The sequence below is a fragment of the Mustela lutreola genome, chromosome 14, assembly GCF_030435805.1.
Source record: "Mustela lutreola isolate mMusLut2 chromosome 14, mMusLut2.pri, whole genome shotgun sequence".
Lineage (NCBI taxonomy): Eukaryota > Metazoa > Chordata > Mammalia > Carnivora > Mustelidae > Mustela > Mustela lutreola.
In genome coordinates, this window is record NC_081303.1 from 74,337,234 (window position 1) to 74,358,855 (window position 21,622).

General features: G+C 51.2%; 1 protein-coding gene across 4 annotated transcripts in view; it reads right to left on the reverse strand.

Moving 5' to 3' along the window:
• DAP3 (death associated protein 3) overlaps positions 1–21,622 on the reverse strand; it is a 31,683-nt gene that overhangs the window by 9,030 nt on the left and 1,031 nt on the right. For 2 of the 4 annotated variants that reach the window (XM_059146909.1, XM_059146913.1), the window contains exons 2-4: positions 5,181–5,312; positions 1,799–1,921; positions 467–568 (exon numbers count right to left, since the gene is read on the reverse strand). In XM_059146909.1, the coding sequence (XP_059002892.1) occupies positions 467–568; positions 1,799–1,921; positions 5,181–5,222 (267 nt within the window). In that variant the 5' untranslated portion in view covers positions 5,223–5,312. Of the gene's footprint in view, positions 1–466; positions 569–1,798; positions 1,922–5,180; positions 5,313–5,415; positions 5,552–21,622 lie in introns of all 4 variants that reach the window. The other 2 variants (XM_059146912.1, XM_059146910.1) reach the window with 2 other exon arrangements.

Here is a 21,622-nt window from a genome sequence, read left to right on the forward strand (position 1 = left end):
AAATGAGTGAAAGAAAAATCTTAAAAAAACACCCAAGAAAACGACAGCAAAACAGCCCCAGGCCTGCAGTTCATCAGGCATTTCCAGCGGCTACAAAGCAACCCAAGAGTACGTGTTTGGGTGGAAGTTTCCTGAAAATCCAGGACAATAAAGGACATTAAAGCCTCTAATCCAGATCCCACTTCTGTCTGGCTCAGGAGAGATGATGATTTCGTGCCCCACAGCTCACTTTCTGATGACGTTTTGCTAAGGCCAGCCTGAGACCCACCTGTGAACGATTATTTGAGCAACAAACGTCCTGGAAAGCTGCGGGTGGGTAACACGGGGACCGAGCAGGGTTCTGGCCATGGGCCAATACTCCACCCGCCCCGCGCCGCCAGGGATCGCCCCACGCGCAGACTCCGGCTCCTCCAGTCCGCACGGCCCCGGCCCTCGCCTCCCCCCCGCGCTCCCCACCGGCGAGCACCTGCAGGCCGAAGCGACGGGGCAGGCCGTGGGGGAAGACGGTCGGCAGGTCCTGCAGGGGGATGCGGTAGTGGCGGCCCTCGCGCTGCTCGCCGGCCCCAGCCTGGGAAACAAGAGACGCCACAGCTGCTACGGGCCGCGCCTGCGACACGTCACAGCGGTGGGAAGGGCCCACGACCGCATCGAGGACACTTCACACCTCAGGGCGGGAAAAGAGGTCGTCTGCTCGTCAGGCCGGGCCCGGAGGGGCTGGCGGTCGGCCGCCCTGAGACACCGGCTGCTCGGCAGCGTGAGCCCCGCGTGCGGGAGTGGGCATGGTGGCACGCGGCAGGGACACGACTCCCGCCATCTGGGATCTTCTGTGCGGGGCGTGGAGAGGCTCCGGGCACACGACAGATCCGCAGTCGACAGATCTGCAGGCCGCTGTGTCCATGGACACCTGAGGAACCCGCCACAGGGGGGCTCCCCTGCCACGGGAAGCTGAGCGGTGCCTCAGTGACTTCCCTGTTCAACTCAGAGAAGCTTCTGGAAGCAGGGGGTGCCGTGCCGCCATCCTGGCTCCAGAGGCCCGCTCCCCTCCCGTGGCCCTGTGCGGGATGAGGGGGCCCGGGCCCCGCGTCCCCCGCCCCTTCACACGTTCACCCCGACCCACGGCCCCGTGAGGGCGGCCTTCGTGGAGCCCGGGAAGGCGAAACCGCGACCCCGGGCCCCGCAGAGCCTGGCCGCGGACAGACCCCCGACACGGCCCCTCCGGACAGCGGGAGGCGCTGCCAGGGCAGCGGGCAGCGGGCGGACAGGCCAGCGGCAGGACCGGGCCCTCTGGCGCCAGCCCTGCGACCCGGGCGCACGGACTCCCCGCGATCGACGCCGGTGGCCCCGTTTCTGTGGCTTCCCTCTGTCTTGCGTCTTCACTTACTGTTCCGCTTACACTTATTACAGATTCTACTTACTGTTCCACTTATACTCACTTACAGATTCTTATTTTGTAAAGCCCCCGCCGCCTGCTTGTGGCAGTAAAGCAGCTTTGCTCCTGTCGGGTCACTCAGGGGCCACGTCCGGCCACACCGCACTGGGAGACCAGAAACTCCCCCGCGGAGCTCCAAAGGGCTGGGCGCGCCCCCTGCCCGACAGAACCCAGCAACACGGGGGCCTGCAGCGGCAGGGGGTCAATCCCGTGTGGACTGGCCTGCCCGAGGGGCCCATCCGGACTCCCCATCTGTCCTGGGGGCGCAGACCGCAGGCAGACCTGGCTGCTGGGTCTCCTGATACATAAAATGACGGCAACGCGACCTGCAAGACCGGAAATAAATCCGCATGCTCACGAGCGACTCACCGGGTCGTCCTCGCTGGGGCGGGAACCGGCTCTGGGGGTCTCATCCGGAACCCGGTCATCCAGGTGAACCGCAAGGCCTTGGGGGCCCTGGGGTCCCCCGTGCAAAAAACGTCCAGGGTCCAACTATAAAAGAAACCATGGTAATGTTTCGGAATTAGCAGGCTTTTTTCTTCTTTTTTTTTAAAGACGTATTTACTTATTTGAGATGAGCATGACGAGTGTAGGGAAGATGCGGAGGGGGAGGCAGAAGCAGGCTCCCAGCCAAGCAGGGAGGCCGACGCGGGACTTGATCCCAGGACCCCGAGATCATGACCTGATCCAAAGGTAGAGGCTTAACGCACTGAGCCACCCAGGTGCCCTGGGATTTGCAGGCTTTTTATGCTACCAAAGGGAGGTTTCGAGCCCCATCTGCGACAGGGAAATCCACTAATGCACAGTTTAGCGTTACGTGCAAGGAACCTTTATTCGTCCAATTCTCTACATACAATCACGTGGTCCACCCTCTGAATCTGCTGTGTTGCTGGGGCTGGGCTCCGTCCCCCACGGACGCAAAGCCATCTGCTAGAGAAGGCTCCGGAGCCAGGCACGGCTGCTGGCAGCCTGGAACAGGTGGCACGCTCCTGCACTCTGGCTCACGGCGCCCGGCGGCCGGGCAGTGATCGCGGCCACCTCTGTTCTCACGGGGCCCATGCGGGGCTCCCACGAAACAGGTATCAGGACACGCTCGCAGTCCTTGTCCTGCTGGTGGGGCCTGGAATAAAGACTCTGACTGAGGACGCCTCCAGCTAAGTGGGAGGAAGCCGCCCCTGAACCACTGGTTGGGCTATGGATTTCGGGCTGAGAAACCACTGCCCGGAGAACCCCCAAATTGAGCTGAAGGATAACGGGCCTCAGGCAGAAGGAGACGCCAGGTCTGTATGGCTGGGAACCCGAGTTTACACACAACCCGAAAGGCAGGTGAGGTCGGCACCGTGGCCTTGGTTCTCATGCCGAGTCTGAGACCTGACAGCGGCAGGGATGAGCCATGCTTTCTTTTTCTTTTTATGTTCCTTTATTTTAGGTCATCTCTACAGCCCAAACGTGGGGCTCGAACCCCCGACCCTGAGATCAAGAGTCACATACTCTCCCAACCGACTGGCCAGGCGCCCCTTGGCCGTGCTGTCTGATTAGCTGGCGGGTAAACATGTTATTAGGGAGGATAAATCTCTGGGACTAGGAAAGACGAAGAGTCAAGATTTAGAGGAGAAAATACCGGTTAGAAAGTTGTTAAAGAACTTAAATGAGTGTAATTTTTCTGAGCAAAAGAATCGTTTAAACCTTAGCATCAATGTGCTGACTCGGCACCCCACCTGCATCCCAAACCATCTCGGAAACGCGGCAAGAGCAAGAGCGACACTGAGTGTCTGCGACATCCGGGCCGCCGGGGCGCTCGCTGGGCGAAGCGTCTGCCTTCGGCTCAGGTCATGGTCCCAGGGCCCTGGAATCGAGCCCGCATCAGGCTCCCTGCTCGGTGAGGAGTCTGCGGCCCCCTCTGCCTGCTATTCTCTCTCTGATGAATAAATAAAAATCTTAAAAAAAGAAAACAGACAAAAAAAACCCCAAGCCAGAACAGCCGCAGCAGCCGCAGCAGCCGCAGCAGCCGCAGCAGCCGCAGCACCCGCGGCCACCCTGGCTGTGCAGAGCTGATGAGTGCCCAGGGCATGGGAACGGGGGTCTGACCGCCACGCCCCGAGCGGCTGCACCCCGGTGGGCTCCCTGCTACAGGAGACAAAACCCCAGGGCTTTGTAAAAAAAAATAAAAGTAACAGAAAATTACAGATATTCAAGGGCCACAAGGTGGTGGTATTTCTACACAAATCCTCTGATTTTTCTTTTAGTTAAATGCTTTTTGCAGCAAATTACACCCTAGCAAAATGGATACCTTACTCCTTACAATGTTACATATGGCCTCGCCCAGACAGTCTTGCGTCTCCGGGGAGACCGCCCGCGTGCCATTGCCTCCGCACAGCTCCGGAACGAAAACCAGACAGTTCCCGAAAGAGCGGCACCCGCGACCTCGGCAAGGTGACTTTAAATCAATCTACGAAAAGCACAAAATTCTCAGCCTGCCGGCTGCCGCGGACTCAGGTTGTTCTCGTCTGCCATCAGGAACAGATTTTAGCCTTTCAGTGCCAATAGTCGGAGGCCCGAATTTATCGCTGATCCTTGTTTGTTTTTCTATTTCCTAATAATGGGTTATTTCACATCTACAAGCTTTATCACGAACCCCTGGGAAAAAGAGTTCTATGGAGGGAAGGGCCCATCCTCTAGACGGTCTCACGGGTGGCAAAGGCCGAGACAGAAGGGATGGAGCCCTCCTGGGGCTCTCACCCTTTGGGACGCGAGTTTTGGGGTGCTCTCTGCAGGCCCCACAAACTCGGGGAACCCTGACTCTGTCTCTGGCTTCTGATATCCAGGAGAACCGTGACCATAAAAGGGCCAGAAGGACAGCGCTTGAGGCCACAGGCCTTGTGATGAAAGCCTGGGCTCCACAGCGCTCCCGGGATGTCGCTGCGGGCGGTTGGCCCAGCCTGGCTACTGCTCACTTTCTGTCTCTGTGTAACGAAGATGTTTCCTGCTGGCCCCTGCCCCGTCACGGAGACGCAACGAGACGAAGCACTTAGCACTGTGCCGGGCACGTACCACGGCCCAGCGAATCGCACCCGCGGATGCGCAATGAGCTGTCTGAGTCCCGAAGGTACTGAGGAAACAGCTGCTCAGTGAACGAAGCAGAGCAATGCAAGGGCAGTTTTTATATGGGATTTTACTATTTTATTCAGCTGTCAGATGCCAAAAGTCTAAGGAAGCAACTTATTTTTCTTTCAAATACTTCATTAAGGGGGATAATCATCAATCCAATGAGATGTTAACAACAGTTAATAAAGGTAACTGCAGTCGAGCTTATTCAGCTATTCCTTTTTTTTTTTTTAAGATTTTATTTACTTATTTGACAGACAGAGATCACAAGTAGGCGGAGAGGCAGGCAGAGAGAGAGGAAGAGAAGTAGGCCTCCCACTGAGTGGAGAGCCTGATGGAGGGCTTGATCCCAGGAGCCTGGGATCATGACCTGAACCGAAGGCAGAGGCTTTATTAACCTACTGAGCTACCCAGGCGCCCCTCAGCTGTTTCTTTTTTAAGTGTCAATTCTCCAACGAGGCTATTTACAAGGCCAGACTCCGGGAGCAGAGGCTCGGAGTGGCCCCTCGAGAGCAGAAGTCAACGGAAGGCCTAGGCAGCAGCCACCCTCCAGAGCACGTCACTCTGGACTGGGAGAATCCATCTAGAATCTACAGTTCCACCTAGAGACAATGTGCACGGAGCAGCGAGGTCAGCCGGGACTCACCTGCCGGGCCCTGGGGACAAGCCTTGTCACCCTGTTCAGCATCGTGGCTGCGAGCTCAGGCAAACTGAAGTGGTGGGCCGCACCTGGGCAGCAGACGGCGCACGGATGTCGCCCAGAGCACACACGGAGCGCCTGAAGACAGACCAAGAAAGGAGCAGAAAACACAAGTGAGACATTTCACAGAACCTGAAACAAATGGCTAGTAAACCCATGAAAAGATTTTCATTCTCATTACAAGTCAGGGAATGATGAGACACCACTCAGACACAGTGCTGGGGAAAGCGGCCAAGACAACAGGAACCGTGCCAGAAGCTGTGCAGCACGGCGGGGGCACCGATGGGACACTGTTGGGGGGTGGGGGCACAATCATCCTAGAAAACACATCTGGTGTTACCTTATAAAGTTGAAAATGTACAGGTCTATGACCCATGTGTTCTTCTCCTGGGTACTGACTCCAGAAGAACACGTACGCGTGCACTGGGAACTACGTGTAACGCTGGTCACCGTACAGAGCCCAAGCACCCGCGGACAGGAGCGGATTAACAGAAGCGGCCACGGTGAGACCCCACACGGCAGTGAGAGTCGCGACCGCGGTTACACGCGGCACACTGAGGCATCTTGGAAAACCGGCTGTGTGAGCGCACGCGTCTACACGTCCTGTCACGGCGTACCGTTGGGAACCGCACGCCCTCATTCATCGCCTGGGCACATGCGCGACGGAGCGAGACCCAAGGACAGAGGTGAAGGACAGCCCGGGCAGAGCAGAGGCGGCGGAGGCGAGGCTGGGCGTGCAGTTCCAGCGCTGGGTTCCGGGTACGGGAGCTTATCGTACTAACTTTATTTTATTATTCATTTATTTATTTATTTCCCCATCCACAACCGCTACCTGCCACGCCCATCCTAACCCTCCACATCGGCGGCTCGCTAGCCCCGAGCCCTTCACTCAGCCTCCACTTTCTCGACTCCAAACTTAGGACCCCAGTGTGACTCCAGCAACGTCTGGCCCGCCCAACCCTGCTGCCCCAGTGCACCCCAGTACAGACAGCTGTGGGCAGTAGCTTTGACGGGGGCATGGGTCCCGGAGAGAAAAGAGCAGATGACATGGTCCTAAGGTCCACTCTTCCCACAGGTGCCCCTGTGGCCGCTGGGGTCATGACCCTGGCCGGCTTTTAGACAGTATGAGAAATGCTGGTCAGGAAAATGGCATCAGCTCCACCCCTGGACACTAGCCCCTGTGCCCACACGGCGGAGTCGGTCTGCGGGCGCCCAGCCGTGAGCTTCTCCGATCCATTCTTTCCACCGAAGTCTTGCTTCGGATCCTTCAGTAGCTCCCACTGCTTTCTAAAGGGAAAGGACATGCACGCGCACACACACGCGCGCACACACGCGCGCACACAGGTAACAGAAGTTACTTCAGGGGCGCCTGGTGGCTCCGCGGCCAAGCACCTGACTCGGTTTGGGCTCAGGTCGTGACCCGCGGTGCCGACGCCGACCCCGTGTCTGCGGAGGGGTCTCTCGTCCTGTCCCTCTGCCCCGCCTGCGTGCGCACATGTTCGTGCCCTCTGTCTCTCAGATACAAAAATACGGAAAGAATGAATGGAAGTTTCTCTAAAAGCAAGGGGGGAAGGTGGAGAGTTTTCAGAGGCTGATCTCCCAGCAAACAACCTGCGCGAAACCATGTTTTCCTTGTCTTTCAGAAGACGCGTTCGCAGAGCGGCTCCTACAGCCGCGGGGAAGCAGAGGCGGCCTGGCCGGGCCCGCTTCCGGGCACGTCCAGGTCAGGGCAGCGCGGGGCAGAGGCTCCCGGCGCCACTGCTCGAACACTCCGGGGATTGAGTGTCCTTTCAGGTCTCCAGGGTCGCTCGCAGGTGCGCAGGGCAGGCGCGCGGCTCACCACTGGCCGCTGGGGCTGGGCCCGAGCCCGGGCCCCGAGGGGAACAGACCGGTGTGCGAGACAATTCTGGGGACGGATGGTGGTGCCGGTCGCACGGGAAGGCGGGTGTGACCTCGTGGACCCGCACGCTGGAAATGACGGTAAATCTGACGTTCTGCATATTGCACCACAAACGCCACAAAGGAGTGATGGAAAAATCCAAGCTAAATTGCCCAGTTCTCTTCCAAGACAGAAGAGTCCTCTGTCTGACCCCAGGCGTTGCTTTAAATGCGGGACACAGAGACCCCGGAGACGAGTCACTTTTTGAGTCCGAAGCCTTTCCCAGGGTGCCGGGCAGGGGTCGCCGCTCCCCACCGTATGTCAGGTTTTGCTGCTGCCCTGATGAAAGACGCGCTGATGCCCCCTCTCTCTCGGGTGCAAGTCCCCTCACAGGAAGCTCCGATGCACGCGGACAGGGACTCGGGAAGGGCCCGAACCCGGAGCCCTCTGCTGACTCGGACGTCAGCGGTCGCAGAAATCAGTCTGTTTTGCAAACTGAACTTGTTCTGTTGAGGTCACTGTAGAGCCGCCTGCAGCTGAAGGTCGCCCGAAGAGCTCGTGTGCGGGACGTTTCCTCCCATTATCGCCTCTGAGTCCCCCCCCACCGGACCCCTGACCACTAGTCAGTCCCCTGCTCTCCACTCCTGGGACCGCGTCACTTCGGAGACATCCTATGAAGGACACATACGGGACGCTGCCTTTGATACCGGCTTTTTTCACTCATCCTGACTTCCCAGGCACCCCCAGGCTGTGTGTCGTAGGCACCAAGAGTTGTTCCTTCGACCCTGTGCCATGGTAAGGAGGCGTCTAACCAGTCATCCAGTGAAGACCTGGGGGCTGTCACTCGCCTCTGCCGTGAGGGCAAAACTCCTATGGAGCGGCCTTCGTGGAGAGAGAAGCCGAGAGTCTACAGGTTACGACGATTTAGCTCAGGAACTGGACTCTTCAGAACTAGTGCAGAACTGAATTAGTGCTACCTTGATTTTAACAATAATCACTATTTTTTTTTAAAGATTTATTTATTTGACAGAGAGACAGCGAGAGAGGGAACACAAGCAGGGGGAGCCGGAGAGAGAGAAGCAGGCTACTCGTGGAGCAGGGAGCCCGATGTGGGGCTCGATCCCAGGACCCTGGGATCATGACCTGAGCCGAAGGCGGATGCGTAACGACTGAGCCTCCCAGGCGCCCCTAATCACTATTTTCTAGAAGTAAGTTCTATACTGAGCCATGTACAGGCATTATGTCCCAACAACTATCAGGGAGACATTATTATACCCAGGCGAGAAGGGGGATGGAGCGCCCTGGTCACCTGCTAAGAGCGGCAGCTTGTCCCGTCAGTTACTGTGTGTCCTGCCGTGTCCGTCATTGAGCACCTGAACACGTCCGGGGAACTCGAAGGCAGGCTACAGAGTTTTCAGACAGCTTTTCTGGAAAATTCTTTCACAATCTGAGCTGAAATGTCTCAGCAGCTTCCATTCACTGTCCCAGTCCTTCTCTTAGGTTTTACAAGCCACTTCCCACATGATGAACTGAGTGTAGTTCTGTGCTGTTTTTTCTTTTCTTGGCTAAAGAAAAGTTTTTAGTTTTTTAAAGCAATTATTACCCAGTACAAGTTCCTTCCCCACTTATCAATGCTCTTTTGGTATGACCTATCGTTTTATTTATTTATTTATTATTTTTTTAAAAAGATTTTATTTATTTATTTGACAGTCAGAGATCACAAGTAAGCAGAGAGACAAGCAGAGAGAGAGGAGGAAGCAGGCTCCCCGCCGAGCAGAGAGCCTGATGCGGGGCTCGATCCCAGGACCCTGGGACCATGTCCTGAGCCGAAAGCAGAGGCTTTAACCGACTGAGCCACCCAGGCGCCCCTGACCTATTGTTTTTAGATTTTATATTTTAAGAGTGACTTTTTTGTTAAAATTTTATTTACTTGACAGAGACACTGAGAGAGCGAGACAGAGCACAGTAGGGGAGGAGCAGAGACAGCAGGAGAAACAGACTCCCCAGCAGAGCAGGGAGCCCGATGAGGGGCTCAATCCCAGGACACTGAGATCATGACCTGAGCCAAAGGCACATGTTTAATGGACTAAGCCACCCAGGCACCCCAAGAGTGACTTTTTTTTTTTTTTTTTAATTTATTTGACAGACAGAGATCACAAGCAGGCAGAGAGAGAGGGGGAAGGCAGGTTCCCTGCTGAGCAGAGAGCCCGACGCGGGGCCCGATCCCAGGACCCTGAGATCATGACCTGAGCTGATGGCAGAGGCTTTAACCCATTGAGCCACCGAGGTGCCCCTCAGTTCTCTTTTTTATAAAAAATACCATTACTTATCAAAATCCCAGCAACATTTTTTATGGCAATTGTCAAGCTGATCTCAAAATTCAAATGGAAATGCAATGGACCCATAAAAGCATAAATAACCTTGAAAAAAAAGGGAACAAAGTTGGAGGGCTCCCGTTTCCTGATTTCAAAACTTACTACAAAGCCACAGTAACGAAGAGAGTGTGCCATCAGCTTATGTCGACAGATGACATGTGTCTGACCCACCACATCCATGAGTTAGTGGGGTGTAGCTGTGAGCTCAGGAAGAGTCTTACATCACAATCAGCTGATTCTCAACACATACGCCAAGACGACTCAATGGGGGAAAGAAGAATGTTTTCAACAAACGGTGCTAAGACGGCCAGACATCCAGAGGCAAAATAATTATACTGAAGTGGGTATTTACCCAAAGAATATAAAAACACTACTTCAAAAAGATACATGCTTCCTTATGTTTCCTGCTGTATTACTTACAGTGGCCAAGTTAAGGAAGCAGCCCACATGCCCAGTGATGGAGGGGGTGTGTGTGTGTGTGCGTGTGCACGCACGTGTGTGTGTTTGTGCGTGCGAGAGATGGGCTATTACTCATTCATAAAAAAGGATGAGGGCGGGTCATCTGCAACCATATGGACGGACCTAGAGTGTATTACACTAACTGAGTATGTCAGAGAAGAACAAATATCATATGATTTACTTATATGTGGAATCTTAAAAACAAAATAAACGAATGAACAAACAAGCAGAAATGAACCGATGGAGAACAAACTGATGATTGCTGGAGAGGGGTCAAGGGATGAGCAAAACAGGTAAAGGGGAGGGAGAGAAGCAGGCTTCCGGTTATGGGATAAGTCAGTCACAGGACTAAAACGTACAGCGCAGAGAGATATAGTCAGTGACAGTAATAGCGTTGTGTGGTAACAGATGGTAACTACACTGTGGTGAGCCCAGAGCAATGTATAAACTTGTTGGGATCGGCTCAGTCAGTCAAGTATCCGACTCGAGATTTCAGCTCAGGTCATGACCTCAGCGTGGTGGGACGGAGCCTGGCCCGGGCTCCGCACTCAGCGTGGAGTCTGCTGGAGAGTCTCTCTCTCCACCCGCTTGTGCTCACTCGCCCTCTCTCTCTAAAATGAATTAAATCTCAAAAACAAACAAAAAACCCCCTTGTTGAAATATTATGTTGTACATTATGTTGTACACCCGAAACTAAAGCAACTGTGTCAACTATATTTCAACTTAAAAGAAAGAAAGAAAGAAAAATCAGTTAAGGACAAAACTAAAAACCAAAGCCTGATTCTCTCTAAGGATTTTATCTTTCAGAGAATCAGTATTATTCGTTTTCTGAATGAGCCAGGAATCAAACAGTCACTTTTGAAACCCTCCTTTTCCTTTGACTTAAAAACAAATTAAACTGGACCCCTACCTCACATCATACACAGAAAGTAATGCAAAGAGAATACAGACCTGAATGGAAGTGCCAAAATAATAAAACTCTTTAAAAGAATACATAAGAGTAAATCTTACGTATTAAATACAAGTGACCTTGTATCAGACAAGGGTTTTGTAGTGATACCAAAACTCAAGTGAGAAAAACAGATACTTGGGACTTTATCAAAATTAAGAATTTCTGTTTCAAAGGATACCATGAAGAAAGTGAAAGACTAGAATGGGAGAAAATACGCACAAATCATATCTGATAAAGGACTTGTACTCATAATACATAAAGAACTCTTTACAGCTCAACAATAAAAAGGCAACCAACTCAAAAATGGGCCTAGAATTTAAAAAAGACATTTCTCCAAATAGGACATATAAAGGCCAGGGATGTGTGGGTGGCTCAGTTGGTTGGACAACTGCTTTCGGCTCGGGTCATGATCCCAGAGTCCTGGGATGGAGTCCTGCATCGGGCTCCCAGCTCCGCGGGGAGTCTGCTTCTCCCTCTGATCTTCTCGCTCATGCTCTCTCTCACTGCCTCTCTCTCAAATAAATAAAATCTTAAAAAAAAAAAAAAAGATACATAATGGCCAATAAGCACAAGAAAAGATGTTCAGTGCCATAAGTCATTAGGAAAATGCAAATCAAAATCATAACATGAAGGGTGCCTGGGTGGCTCAGTGGATTAAAGCCTCTGCCTTCGGCTCGGGTCATGGTCCCAGGGTCCTGGGATCGAGCCCCGCTTCCCCCCCTCTCACTCTGCCTTCTTGTGATCTCTGTCAAATAAATAAATAAAATCTTAAAAAAAAAAAAAAGAAATAAAAACTAACATTATATCCTTATGCTCACAAGGATAGCTAAAACCAAAAGAACTTACAGTAACAAGTGCTGGGGAGAATGAGGAAAAACTGGAATCTTCATACACTGCTGCTGGGGCCGTAAAATGTGCAGTTACTTTGGAAAACAGGTTCGCAGTTCCTCAAAAGATTAAACACATAGTTTCCAAATGACCCAGCAATTCTACTATAGATCCGTTCATATACCCAAAGAAATGAAAAACCGTGTGCCCACAAAAACTTGTTCACAGATGCTCACAGCAGCAATATTCCCAAGAGCCACAATGTGGAAAGAACGCTAACGTCCATCGCCGATGAATGGACAGAGCAGGTCGGTGCAGCCGTACCACGGGGCATTATCTAGTCCTAACGCCAGGCGAAGCTCTGATACATGCTGCAACATGGGTGAATCTTCACATGAAGAAAAAGGCTGTCAGAAAAGACCACCTATAGGAGAATTCTAATGATCCGAAATGTGCACCATAGGTAAATCTGTCAAGACAATAAATTAGATTAGTGGTTGGGAGAGGGGAGAATGGATTTCTCTTTGGGGTCACTAGAATGTTCTAACATTAGGTAGCGATAGTGATTATGCAGCTCTGTGAATGTACTAAAAACCCACTGAATTATATACTTCAAAAATACTGAATTTTATGGTTTGTGAATCTTAATAAAGCCATTAGTAAAAAATGTGCCATGTAGCCATATTAAAACAACAGTGACAGCAGAGACTGCCATGATGAGTTTGGTCCTGATTACTATACGAGCTGTAGACATCACATGCTTTGGGTCATCTTCTCATCACAGCGTTGTCTGGAAGCACTGTGCCAGCTGTCGCTGTGAAACAGGCCACCCCAAAACTCAGCAGCTTCAAACAATATCTTGTTGTTAGTGCTCACGAGTCTGCAGCTCCGGGCTGGTTAGTTCTGTTCTGGATCAGGTCGGGCTGTCTCATGTTGGCAAGGTCAGCCTTAGCCGGTAGGACAGACTCGACTCCACACGGTCTCTCATCCCGTGGCAGCGTGGCCTGACATGTCACAGCGGAGGCAAAGGTCCTGGAGAGCTAAAGCACTGAAGACCTCGTCAAACCTGGCTAAGATCCAGCAGGGGTTACGTCCCACTGCAGCCCATTAGCCCATCATAGTGTCAGGGGTGGGGAAGAAGCCGACTTGACCTCTCTATGGAAGGAGCTAGAAAATAAAAAATTTTCTGACCCATGGAAACCACTGTGACTGCTGTGCATAAACATGGTCGTTGAACTCGAGAGCCTACAGCCTTATGATACTCTGTCCTTCGTCACTGATCTGTGCGGCTATTTGTGATGCTGACCGTAACAAAGTGTTAAAATCCATTTTATTAATGTTGAACCTTACTTTAGTTTGTAGGTGTCTTCTTTCACGTAATGAAAGTGTTTGTAAGTACACAGTTTTTAACATTTAGTTATACAGTTAACCAGTGAGAACTAGAAGTTGTTTTGATAAAATTCTAAATCAGAAATTACGGAACATTTGGGGCGCCTGGGTGGCTCAGTGGGTTAAGCCTCTGCCTTCGGCTCAGGTCATGATCTCAGGGTCCTGGGATCGAGTCCCGCATCTGGCTCTCTGCTCAGTGGGAAAGCCTGCTTCCCCCTCTCTCTCTGCCTGCCTCTCTGCCTACTGGTGATCTCTGTCAAATAAATAAATAAAATCTTAAAAAAAAAGAATTATGGAACATTTTCTCACATCATACACAAAAAATAAACTCAAAATGGATTAAAGACCTAAATGTGACACCTGAAACCTAGAAATTCTAGAAGGAAGCACAGGCGGTAAGGTCTCTGACTTGGGCCATAGCAACATATTTCTAGATTTGTCTCCTAAGGCAAGAAAAACAAAAGCAAAAATAAACTGTTGGGACGATACCCAAATAAACAGCTTCTGCCCAGCAGAGGAAACAATCAACAAAACTAAAAGACAACCTACTAAATTGAAGATATTTGCAAATAACATATCCAATAAAAGATTGGAAAGATTCAGATTTCGGGATCTGAAATATATAAGGTTCTATAGCTGAACACAAACAAAAAACCCAATCTATCAAAAATAGGCAGAAGACACGAACAGACATTTCTCTAGAGAAGACCTCCAGGTGGCCAACAGACACATGAAAACACGCTCAGCATCGCTCCGCATCCGGGAAACGCAAATCAGAACCACAAGGACCGGCCACCTCACACCTGCCGGCATGGCCAAAACCAAAACCAAAACCAAAACCGCACGGACCAGCGACCAGCAAGCGCTGGCGAGGCCGCGGGCAGAGGGAGCCCCGTGCACTGCCGCTGGGAAGGCCGGCGAGCGCAGCTACACGAATAAAAATGCGGAGCGCGGGAAGGGAACTCAGCCCTCAGAACGACCAAAGCTTGCCATTTGCAATGACTTGGATGGATCTAGAAAGTATGATGCTAAGGGAAATAAATCAGAGAAAGACAAAGACCACATGATCTCATTCGTATGTGGAATTTAAGAAACAAACAAACGAACAAAGAAAAGGAAGAGACAAATGAAAAAAACTGACTCTTCACTCCAGGGAACACACTGCGGGTCACGAGGGGATGCGGGGACACACGCGGAGGGGACGGAGAGTCCGCTCACGTGACGAGCACTGACGACCTTACGGAAGTTAACTCTGCTAGAGTCCGAAAACAACTATGACACCTAGTTGCAGTTTCTTAACAGTTTCAGCATCGAATGAAATTTAGCTTTTACTTTGTGCACACAATATTACAAATCTTGAGCCACACAAATAGTTGCAAGTGGTAACCTTCTGTAGCACTTTTAATTTCTTTTTTTTTTTTTTTTTAATGATTTTTTTTTTTTTTTTTTTAAAGATTTTATTTATTTATTTGTCAGAGAGAGAGAGGGAGAGAGAGCGAGTACAGGCGGACAGAATGGTAGGCAGAGGGAGAAGCAGGCTCCCTGCTGAGCAAGGAGCCCGATGCGGGACTCGATCCCAGGACGCTGGGATCATGACCTGAGCCGAAGGCAGCTGCTTAACCAACTGAGCCACCCAGGCGTCCCGCACTTTTAATTTCTATCTTAAAAAGACTTCAGTAGACCAGCAGGAGGACTGCAAAGGTGCCCCGGCTGTGAGCAACCGTGTGTGGACCGGGGTCTTTGTTCCGGGCAGGTCTCGGCAGTGGAGCTCAGACATTCTGTCCACCCTGCCGGGGACAGGTGTGTGGCCCTCCGGGCTCTGCAGAGCCGTTTCTCGAGCCCCGGCGGCGTGGAGTCCGCGTCATCCCGCAGGGCCCTGGGATTCCAGGAGCGGCCCCCGAGCGTCGGCTTCTGCTCACCGCCCCTAACGACACAGGCACCCTGTCCTTGGGAGCCCGCAGCCAGGCCCTGCCCTCTCCTCTCCAGCTGCGGGAGTCCTGGCTGCGCCCCCTTTCCGGGGAAGGCTGCTTCGTCCCCACGGAAAATCTGTTGGACAGTGTGGCACCTTCAGGAACTCTCTGAGCTCCGCCTTCCAGAGCACCTGCTGCTTCACCGGCCACTTCTGGGTCACGGACATGGCTTCTTTCCCGACACTGTGCTGAACCCACCCCTGCCTGCTCCAGACCAGACTTTGTCTGAAAGGGACATGGTGGCCACCAGGACACTCGGCCCAGACCCCTCCAACTCAGGACTGGACTTCGACCAAAGGGGACGTGGTGACCATTGGGACGTTCGGCCTGGACTGCTTGGACCCTGGACTGGACTTTGGCCGAAGGGGACACGGTGGCCTCGGAGACACTCAGCCCGGACCGCTCCGACGTCCCCCGCACCAGCGACGTCCAGCCAGCTTTCTCCTCGCCCCGGGCGCTCACTGGAACCGCACGCGCCGTTCCCTCCAACGGCTTCTCCTTCGCGTTCACAGCTCGGCTGACCCCTGGCGCCCGAGGCCCAGGCTCTTGGGGTGTCGGGTCTGGACACGCCTGCCTCGCCGAGCTTCACCCCTGCTCACTTCTGACTTCCAGCGTCGGACGCACAACTCTTCCTTTCGTCCGAGCACGTCGAGGCTGTCGTCAGGTTATGAACTGGCCTCGTGTCCACACCACGGCGTCTCTGGGACGAGGGAGGCCCGCGGGGAGGGAGATGGAGGAACGGCCGTGGGCGGAGCCGTCCCACGCGCGGCCGTAGGTCTGCCAGCGCGTGGGGGCAGCCTGCGGGGCCCCAGGGACGCCGGTGCCATCCACGACCGCTCGGCACAGATCCCCACGAAAATCAAACAATGAACGATTTTAGATCCTGTGAGAGTCACAGGAGCGTGACAGAGACAGGAAGAGCAGCTGCTGTCGGAACACGGGCGCCGACACACGGGGGCCCAGAACCTTCCATTTGTGAAAACCCAACAGCGGCCGCGCGCCCCGCGGCCAGCACCGCGAGGCGAGGTCCGCCCATAATTAAAACGTTTGATGCCCAGACTATTTCTCAGACTGATTAAATCACAGTCTCTTGCAGGGAGACTTAAGACACTGGCAGTTTTCAAAGTCCTCCAGCTGATTCCCATGTGCAGCTAAGAATGAGAACTTGTGCGCGATGTTGACGGTAAAGGGAATTTCAACTGAATTAACATGGAGTCTTTGGTATGATTATTCAAACAATTAAACGTTCAGGACCTACTTCCCCAAAAGGCCATAAGGAGACTATCAAATGCTTTACTTTCCTGAAGGCGCGATGAATGTCATGTCGTTATTTTGATTTACCATTCAAGGAATTCAGACAAAAAGGATGTATCAGTCTGCCGTGACTTACTCTCTACTGAAGCAAGGCTGATGTCCTGGTGATCAGCAATTCTTTTCCTTTTAAGATTTTATTTACTTACTTGAGAGTGAGAGCCAGAGCAACAGAGACAGCGGGAGAACACAAGTGGGGAGGAGAGGCAGAAGCAGGACTTGAGCCCAGGCTCCTGGATCATGACCTGAGCTGGGGGCAGACGCGGACTGACTGAACCCCCCAGGCGCCCCAGCAATTCTTTTTCCACAGCAGTCATTCTCAACTGGGGCAATTTTGCCCCCTTGGAGGACATTTAGAAATTTCTGGACATGGTTTTGGTTGTCAGACTTGGGGGAGTGGTGGTGGCGTCCAGTGAGTGGAGGCCAGAGACTGTGCTGACCGTCCCGTCATGCACACAAGAGTCTCCCACAACAAGTCGCCCAGCCTCCAACGTCAACAGTGAGTACTGAGGCTGAGAAAGAGATTGTTCTAGGAAAAACTTGATTCATGGAAACTACTCTCCTTGCTTTCATAATCTTGGTTCAAAAAACCAGAATTTGTTATGCTGCTTTCTGTAATCCTCATTATATCTACTTCCCCACGTCTGGGCTCTCGAAGTAAAGGCGTCTCCTTGAAACACACTGATGACGACACCTTGGAGCGAGCACAAACTAGGTGTCTCTGCTGCAAACCACCTGCACTCACTGTCCCAGGGCAAGGGAGTGAGTGCCGGTGCGATGGGCCGACTCTCCTAATGGAGCAGGCAGAGGGAGGGGACAGGGAGGACCCAGGATTGCGTCTGAGGCTGGGGGGACCCTAGATCCTCATCAACAAACTGAACCTGCGAAATTCCCGGACGCGAGACCAGTGAAACATCGCAGAGGCTTCTGAAGGCTTTGCAGAAGGCACGTTACATGAACACGCAGGCCCAGCCGTAACACCCCCCAGCTTCAGGGCCGGGGACACAGCTAGGTTGAGCTCAACCCAAAGGTGCATTTAGATTAGTGTTCTGAAGTGCGGATGCGTGAAAGGGATGGACAGAAAATAATCTGGTCTATGGTGGTGCTCATGTTGCTGGTAACTTTTTTTTTGACTTTGATTTGTAATGTTATTAACAATAATTACTAATATTAATATTGTTCATGTAATAAAAACATCCACACTTCAGTAAGGTGTCCATGTTAAAGTTTTTTTTTTTTTAATGAGACCTAACCAAAACCTCTTTTACAGTGACATAATGAAAACAGAGATTGTCATGAATGTCAGATTAGTCCCTGCAACATTGTTTCTGACCTTAAGATGGAAAGAATCTAAGTATCTGTCACCAGTGGGCAAGCAGCACAGCCCTATGATGCTACACCACAGCCACACCACTGCTTAACAACACAGCCTGGGAGCCCTCTGCACCTGAAGAAGGAAAACCTCCATATGCATTAGGTAGGGGAGAGACAGCACGGAACACTGTGTACAGTTAGCTATCACTCATGTAAGGGGGGGGAGGATATATATATATATAGGGGCGCCTGGGTGGCTCAGTAGGTTAAAGCCTCTGCCTTCGGCTCAGGTCGTGATCCCAGGGTCCTGGGATGGAGCCCCGAGTCGGGCTCTCTGCTCAGCAGGGATCCAGCTTCCTCCTCTCTCTCTGCCTACTTGTGATCTCTGTCAAATAAATAAATAAAATCTTAAAAAAAAAATTTTATATATATATACACACACACAACCTGTTTGTAAAAAGGTCCATATTTTGAAGGATATACAAAAACTGAGAATACTGGTTGCTTTCAGGGGAGGGAATGGGTTCCACTGGGGGCAGGAACAGGGAGGGAGGTGTGCTTTGTACTTTTTGAATCTGGATCAGGCTGCTATCGCCCAAAGAGTAAATTTTACAAACTCAAGTCAACAGACCCTTAGTGAGATCCTTTAAGCTAACACGTAATTTTCTGCAGGAATTACACTTCTGAGGATAGAAAACCCTGCTGCATCAAACTGTTAGAGATTGATGATAAGTAACTAAAAGCAGTGGGTCCTCACCCCAACGCCGCATCTAAACCCACGTCAGGACGGATGAGCCCTTTACACTGCAAGGCAAGTACCCTGCACATAGCATTTCCTACAGGAAAAGACACTGATTTTAGCTCGTACAAGTCTTTTTTTCCTTCTCTCTCAGGCCAAGTTTCCTACCTATAAAACAAGGACACTCCAGCAGGTTTTCCAGATGTTTCCCTCCTCTGGTCATCTAACTTTTACGAAGCTGAGAGCAGTGACAGCACTGACGTATAAAAGAAAGAAAAGGGCGGCGCTGGTCCACACAGAGGAAGGGCATCCGCGTTGATGTTTTCTTTCTTCCAGCGACTCAAGTGCACCGAAGAACAGCTTTGGGCTCCAACGACAGCAACAGCTAACACACCCCCAACACCTTCTGTAAGTCGGGGGCCTCTAAGTACTTTATGTGAATTAACTCACTTTACCTTTACGACAATCCTGTGATGTAGGTAACATCATTTACAGACACAACAAACAGCGGAAGTATGGCAGAACGGTCAGAAGCGCGGACTCTCCAATCCACGCGCTGAAATCCTACTTAATAGCTGTGTGATCTCGAGCCTGCTACTTCAGCTCCATGGGGCTGTTTCCTCATTTCTAAAATGGAGATAACTGTGGCACCTAAATCTACTATGTGCCACCGCCACTGAGGCTCTACCCAACTTTTCACAGCTCGGCTTCGTACCTGCGCAGTCCGGGTGTCCATTCGTGCTTCTGCAACAGGCAATCCATCACCCGAAGCGGTGGTTTAAAATCTTGGTAGGACACACACCTCCAAAATTTCGGAGTTCTTCCTTTGTTACATAGAAAATTTAGACTATTGTGCTTAGATAGCATTTCTTCACAACCTATCACATGTAAAGTCAATCATGATGATATTCTAGTTGAATTTTATCTTTAAAAATTTCTTTTAACATTTGAAGCTTTATTTTGGAGTTTGCAGGGAAGACGTTCTCCTGCACCCTGTACTGCACTGAGACAGCACCCTAGCAAGGAAGCACCATGAAAAGCGTGTCTAAGTGCTCCTGTTGGAGCAGCCGAGTCTGAAGGCAGCTTAGCTAAGACTGCTGCGGTACGGCAGGACCATGGAGCCCAGCTGTCTATTTACACCTTGAGGCCTGACGCCAGAGGCAGAGCTGCAGGAAAACGCTGGAAATCCAGGCAGCTCTAGGAACGCGGATCACTTTTCTCAGGGCAAACTTTCAGCTGAACCACAGCCTCATTTGGATCAAAGCACAGAGGCACCTGGGTGGCGCAGTTAAGTGTCATGATTTCGGCTCAGCTTGTGATCCCAGGGTTCCAGGATGAAGTCCCACATCTGGCTCCCTGGCTCTCGTGCTCAGCACGGAGCCTGCTTATCCCTCTCCCTCTACTCCACCCCACCTTGTGCTCTCTCAAATCAATCAAATCTTTTTTTTTTCTTTAAGATTTTATTTATTTATTTGAAGGAGAGAGAGACCACAAGTAGGCAGAGAGGCAGGCAGAAAGGGGGAAGCAGGCTCCCTGATGAGCAGAGAGCCTGATGCCGGGGCTCCATCCCAGAACCCTGGGACCAACCTGAGCCGAAGGCAGAGGCTTTAACCCACGGAGCCACCCAGTTGCCCCTCAAATCAATCAAATCTTAAAAACAAAACAAACTCTTGAATTAAAGCACAAAACCACAATCCAAGCCAGGTATTCTGGAGCCTACTTAGGCCTTCGCTTCCCTTTCCACAGAGTTTCCAGCGGCTGCGACAAATTACTAGAAACTTGTGGTATAAAACCACCCAGATCTGTCGCTGGCAGCTCTGTGGTTTAGAAGTCCCTCAGTAAAGTGTACACGCGCAGTCGCGTTCTTTCTGGATGCTCCACCAGAGAACCTGGTTTTCTGACTTCTGCAGATTTAGAGGCTGCTCTTTCATCTTCAAAGCCGGCAACATCCAGTCGTGACTCTTCTGCCCCATCTTCCATCTTTCCACAGTTCCTGTACCTACAGTGGGCCTACCACATAATCCAGGATAATCTCCCTATTTTAAGGTTAGCTGATTAGCAAACTTAATTCCATCTGCGTTCTCAGTTCCCTTTTGCCATGTAATACACACACAGGATCCAGGGGCTGGGCCACAGCCATCTTTGGGAGACTATGATTCTGCCTTCCATACCTTCCTTGGATCAAGGAATTCAGGTTTCATTCATTCAATGAAGTCATTTTGCTGAGTACTTAATATAGCTTGGGAGGCACTGGGGCTTATACAAAAGAACAGGGTATGATCTTGTGTATACTCAGCGGGCGAGTCCTGAAAGCAAGATGAAGGCTGAGAAAGCAACTTTCTACACAGGTGCAGGGGAATTCATTAAGTGTTTTTTCTCGTAGCACATGTACTTATGCTGGTGATGACAAATTTTTACTGTGAAGATGATGTGGGAAAGTGAAAAAGGTTTGTAGGACAAAGTAAAATCTTTTTTTTTTTTTTTACGATTTCATTTTTTTGAGAGAAAGCACACACAGAAGCGTGAGTGGGTCAGAGAGAGAGGAACGAGCAGACTCAATCCCAGGACCCTGAGATCAAGACCTGAGCCAACAGTCAGACGCTTAAAGGACTGAGCCACCCAAGCACCACACCCAACGTGAAATCTCAAGTTCCTGGACTTCTGGGAGCCTCAGGCTTCTCATCTGTAAACCGTGGATTAGGATGATCTATGCTAAAGCGTTAGTTAAGCAGGAACACGTGCTCTCCCCATGCAGCATTCCTCAAATGCTAATTCTCTTTCCCTTCTCAGATTTTAAGTACCTAAGGTTCTTTTAATATTTTCACTACGGCTATAAAAGAATATTCAAGGAGTGCTAGACCTGGTCCCTATCATCAAATTAAATATGTTGGTAGGGGGCGCCTTAGTGGCTCAGTGGGTTAAAGCCTCTCCCTTCTGCTCAGGTCATGATCCAGGGTTCTGGGATCCAGCCCGGCTTCTTCAGGGATCCAGCCGGGATCAAGCTCTCTGCTCAGCGGGGAGCCTGCTTCCCTCTCTGTCTCTGCCTTTCTGTCTACTTGTGATCTGTCTATAATAAATAAGATCTTTAAGGAAAATTAAAATGTTGATAAGGTAACACATTTGCATACAGGATACAATTAAAGAAAGATTAAAGTAAACTTAGATGGGGCCC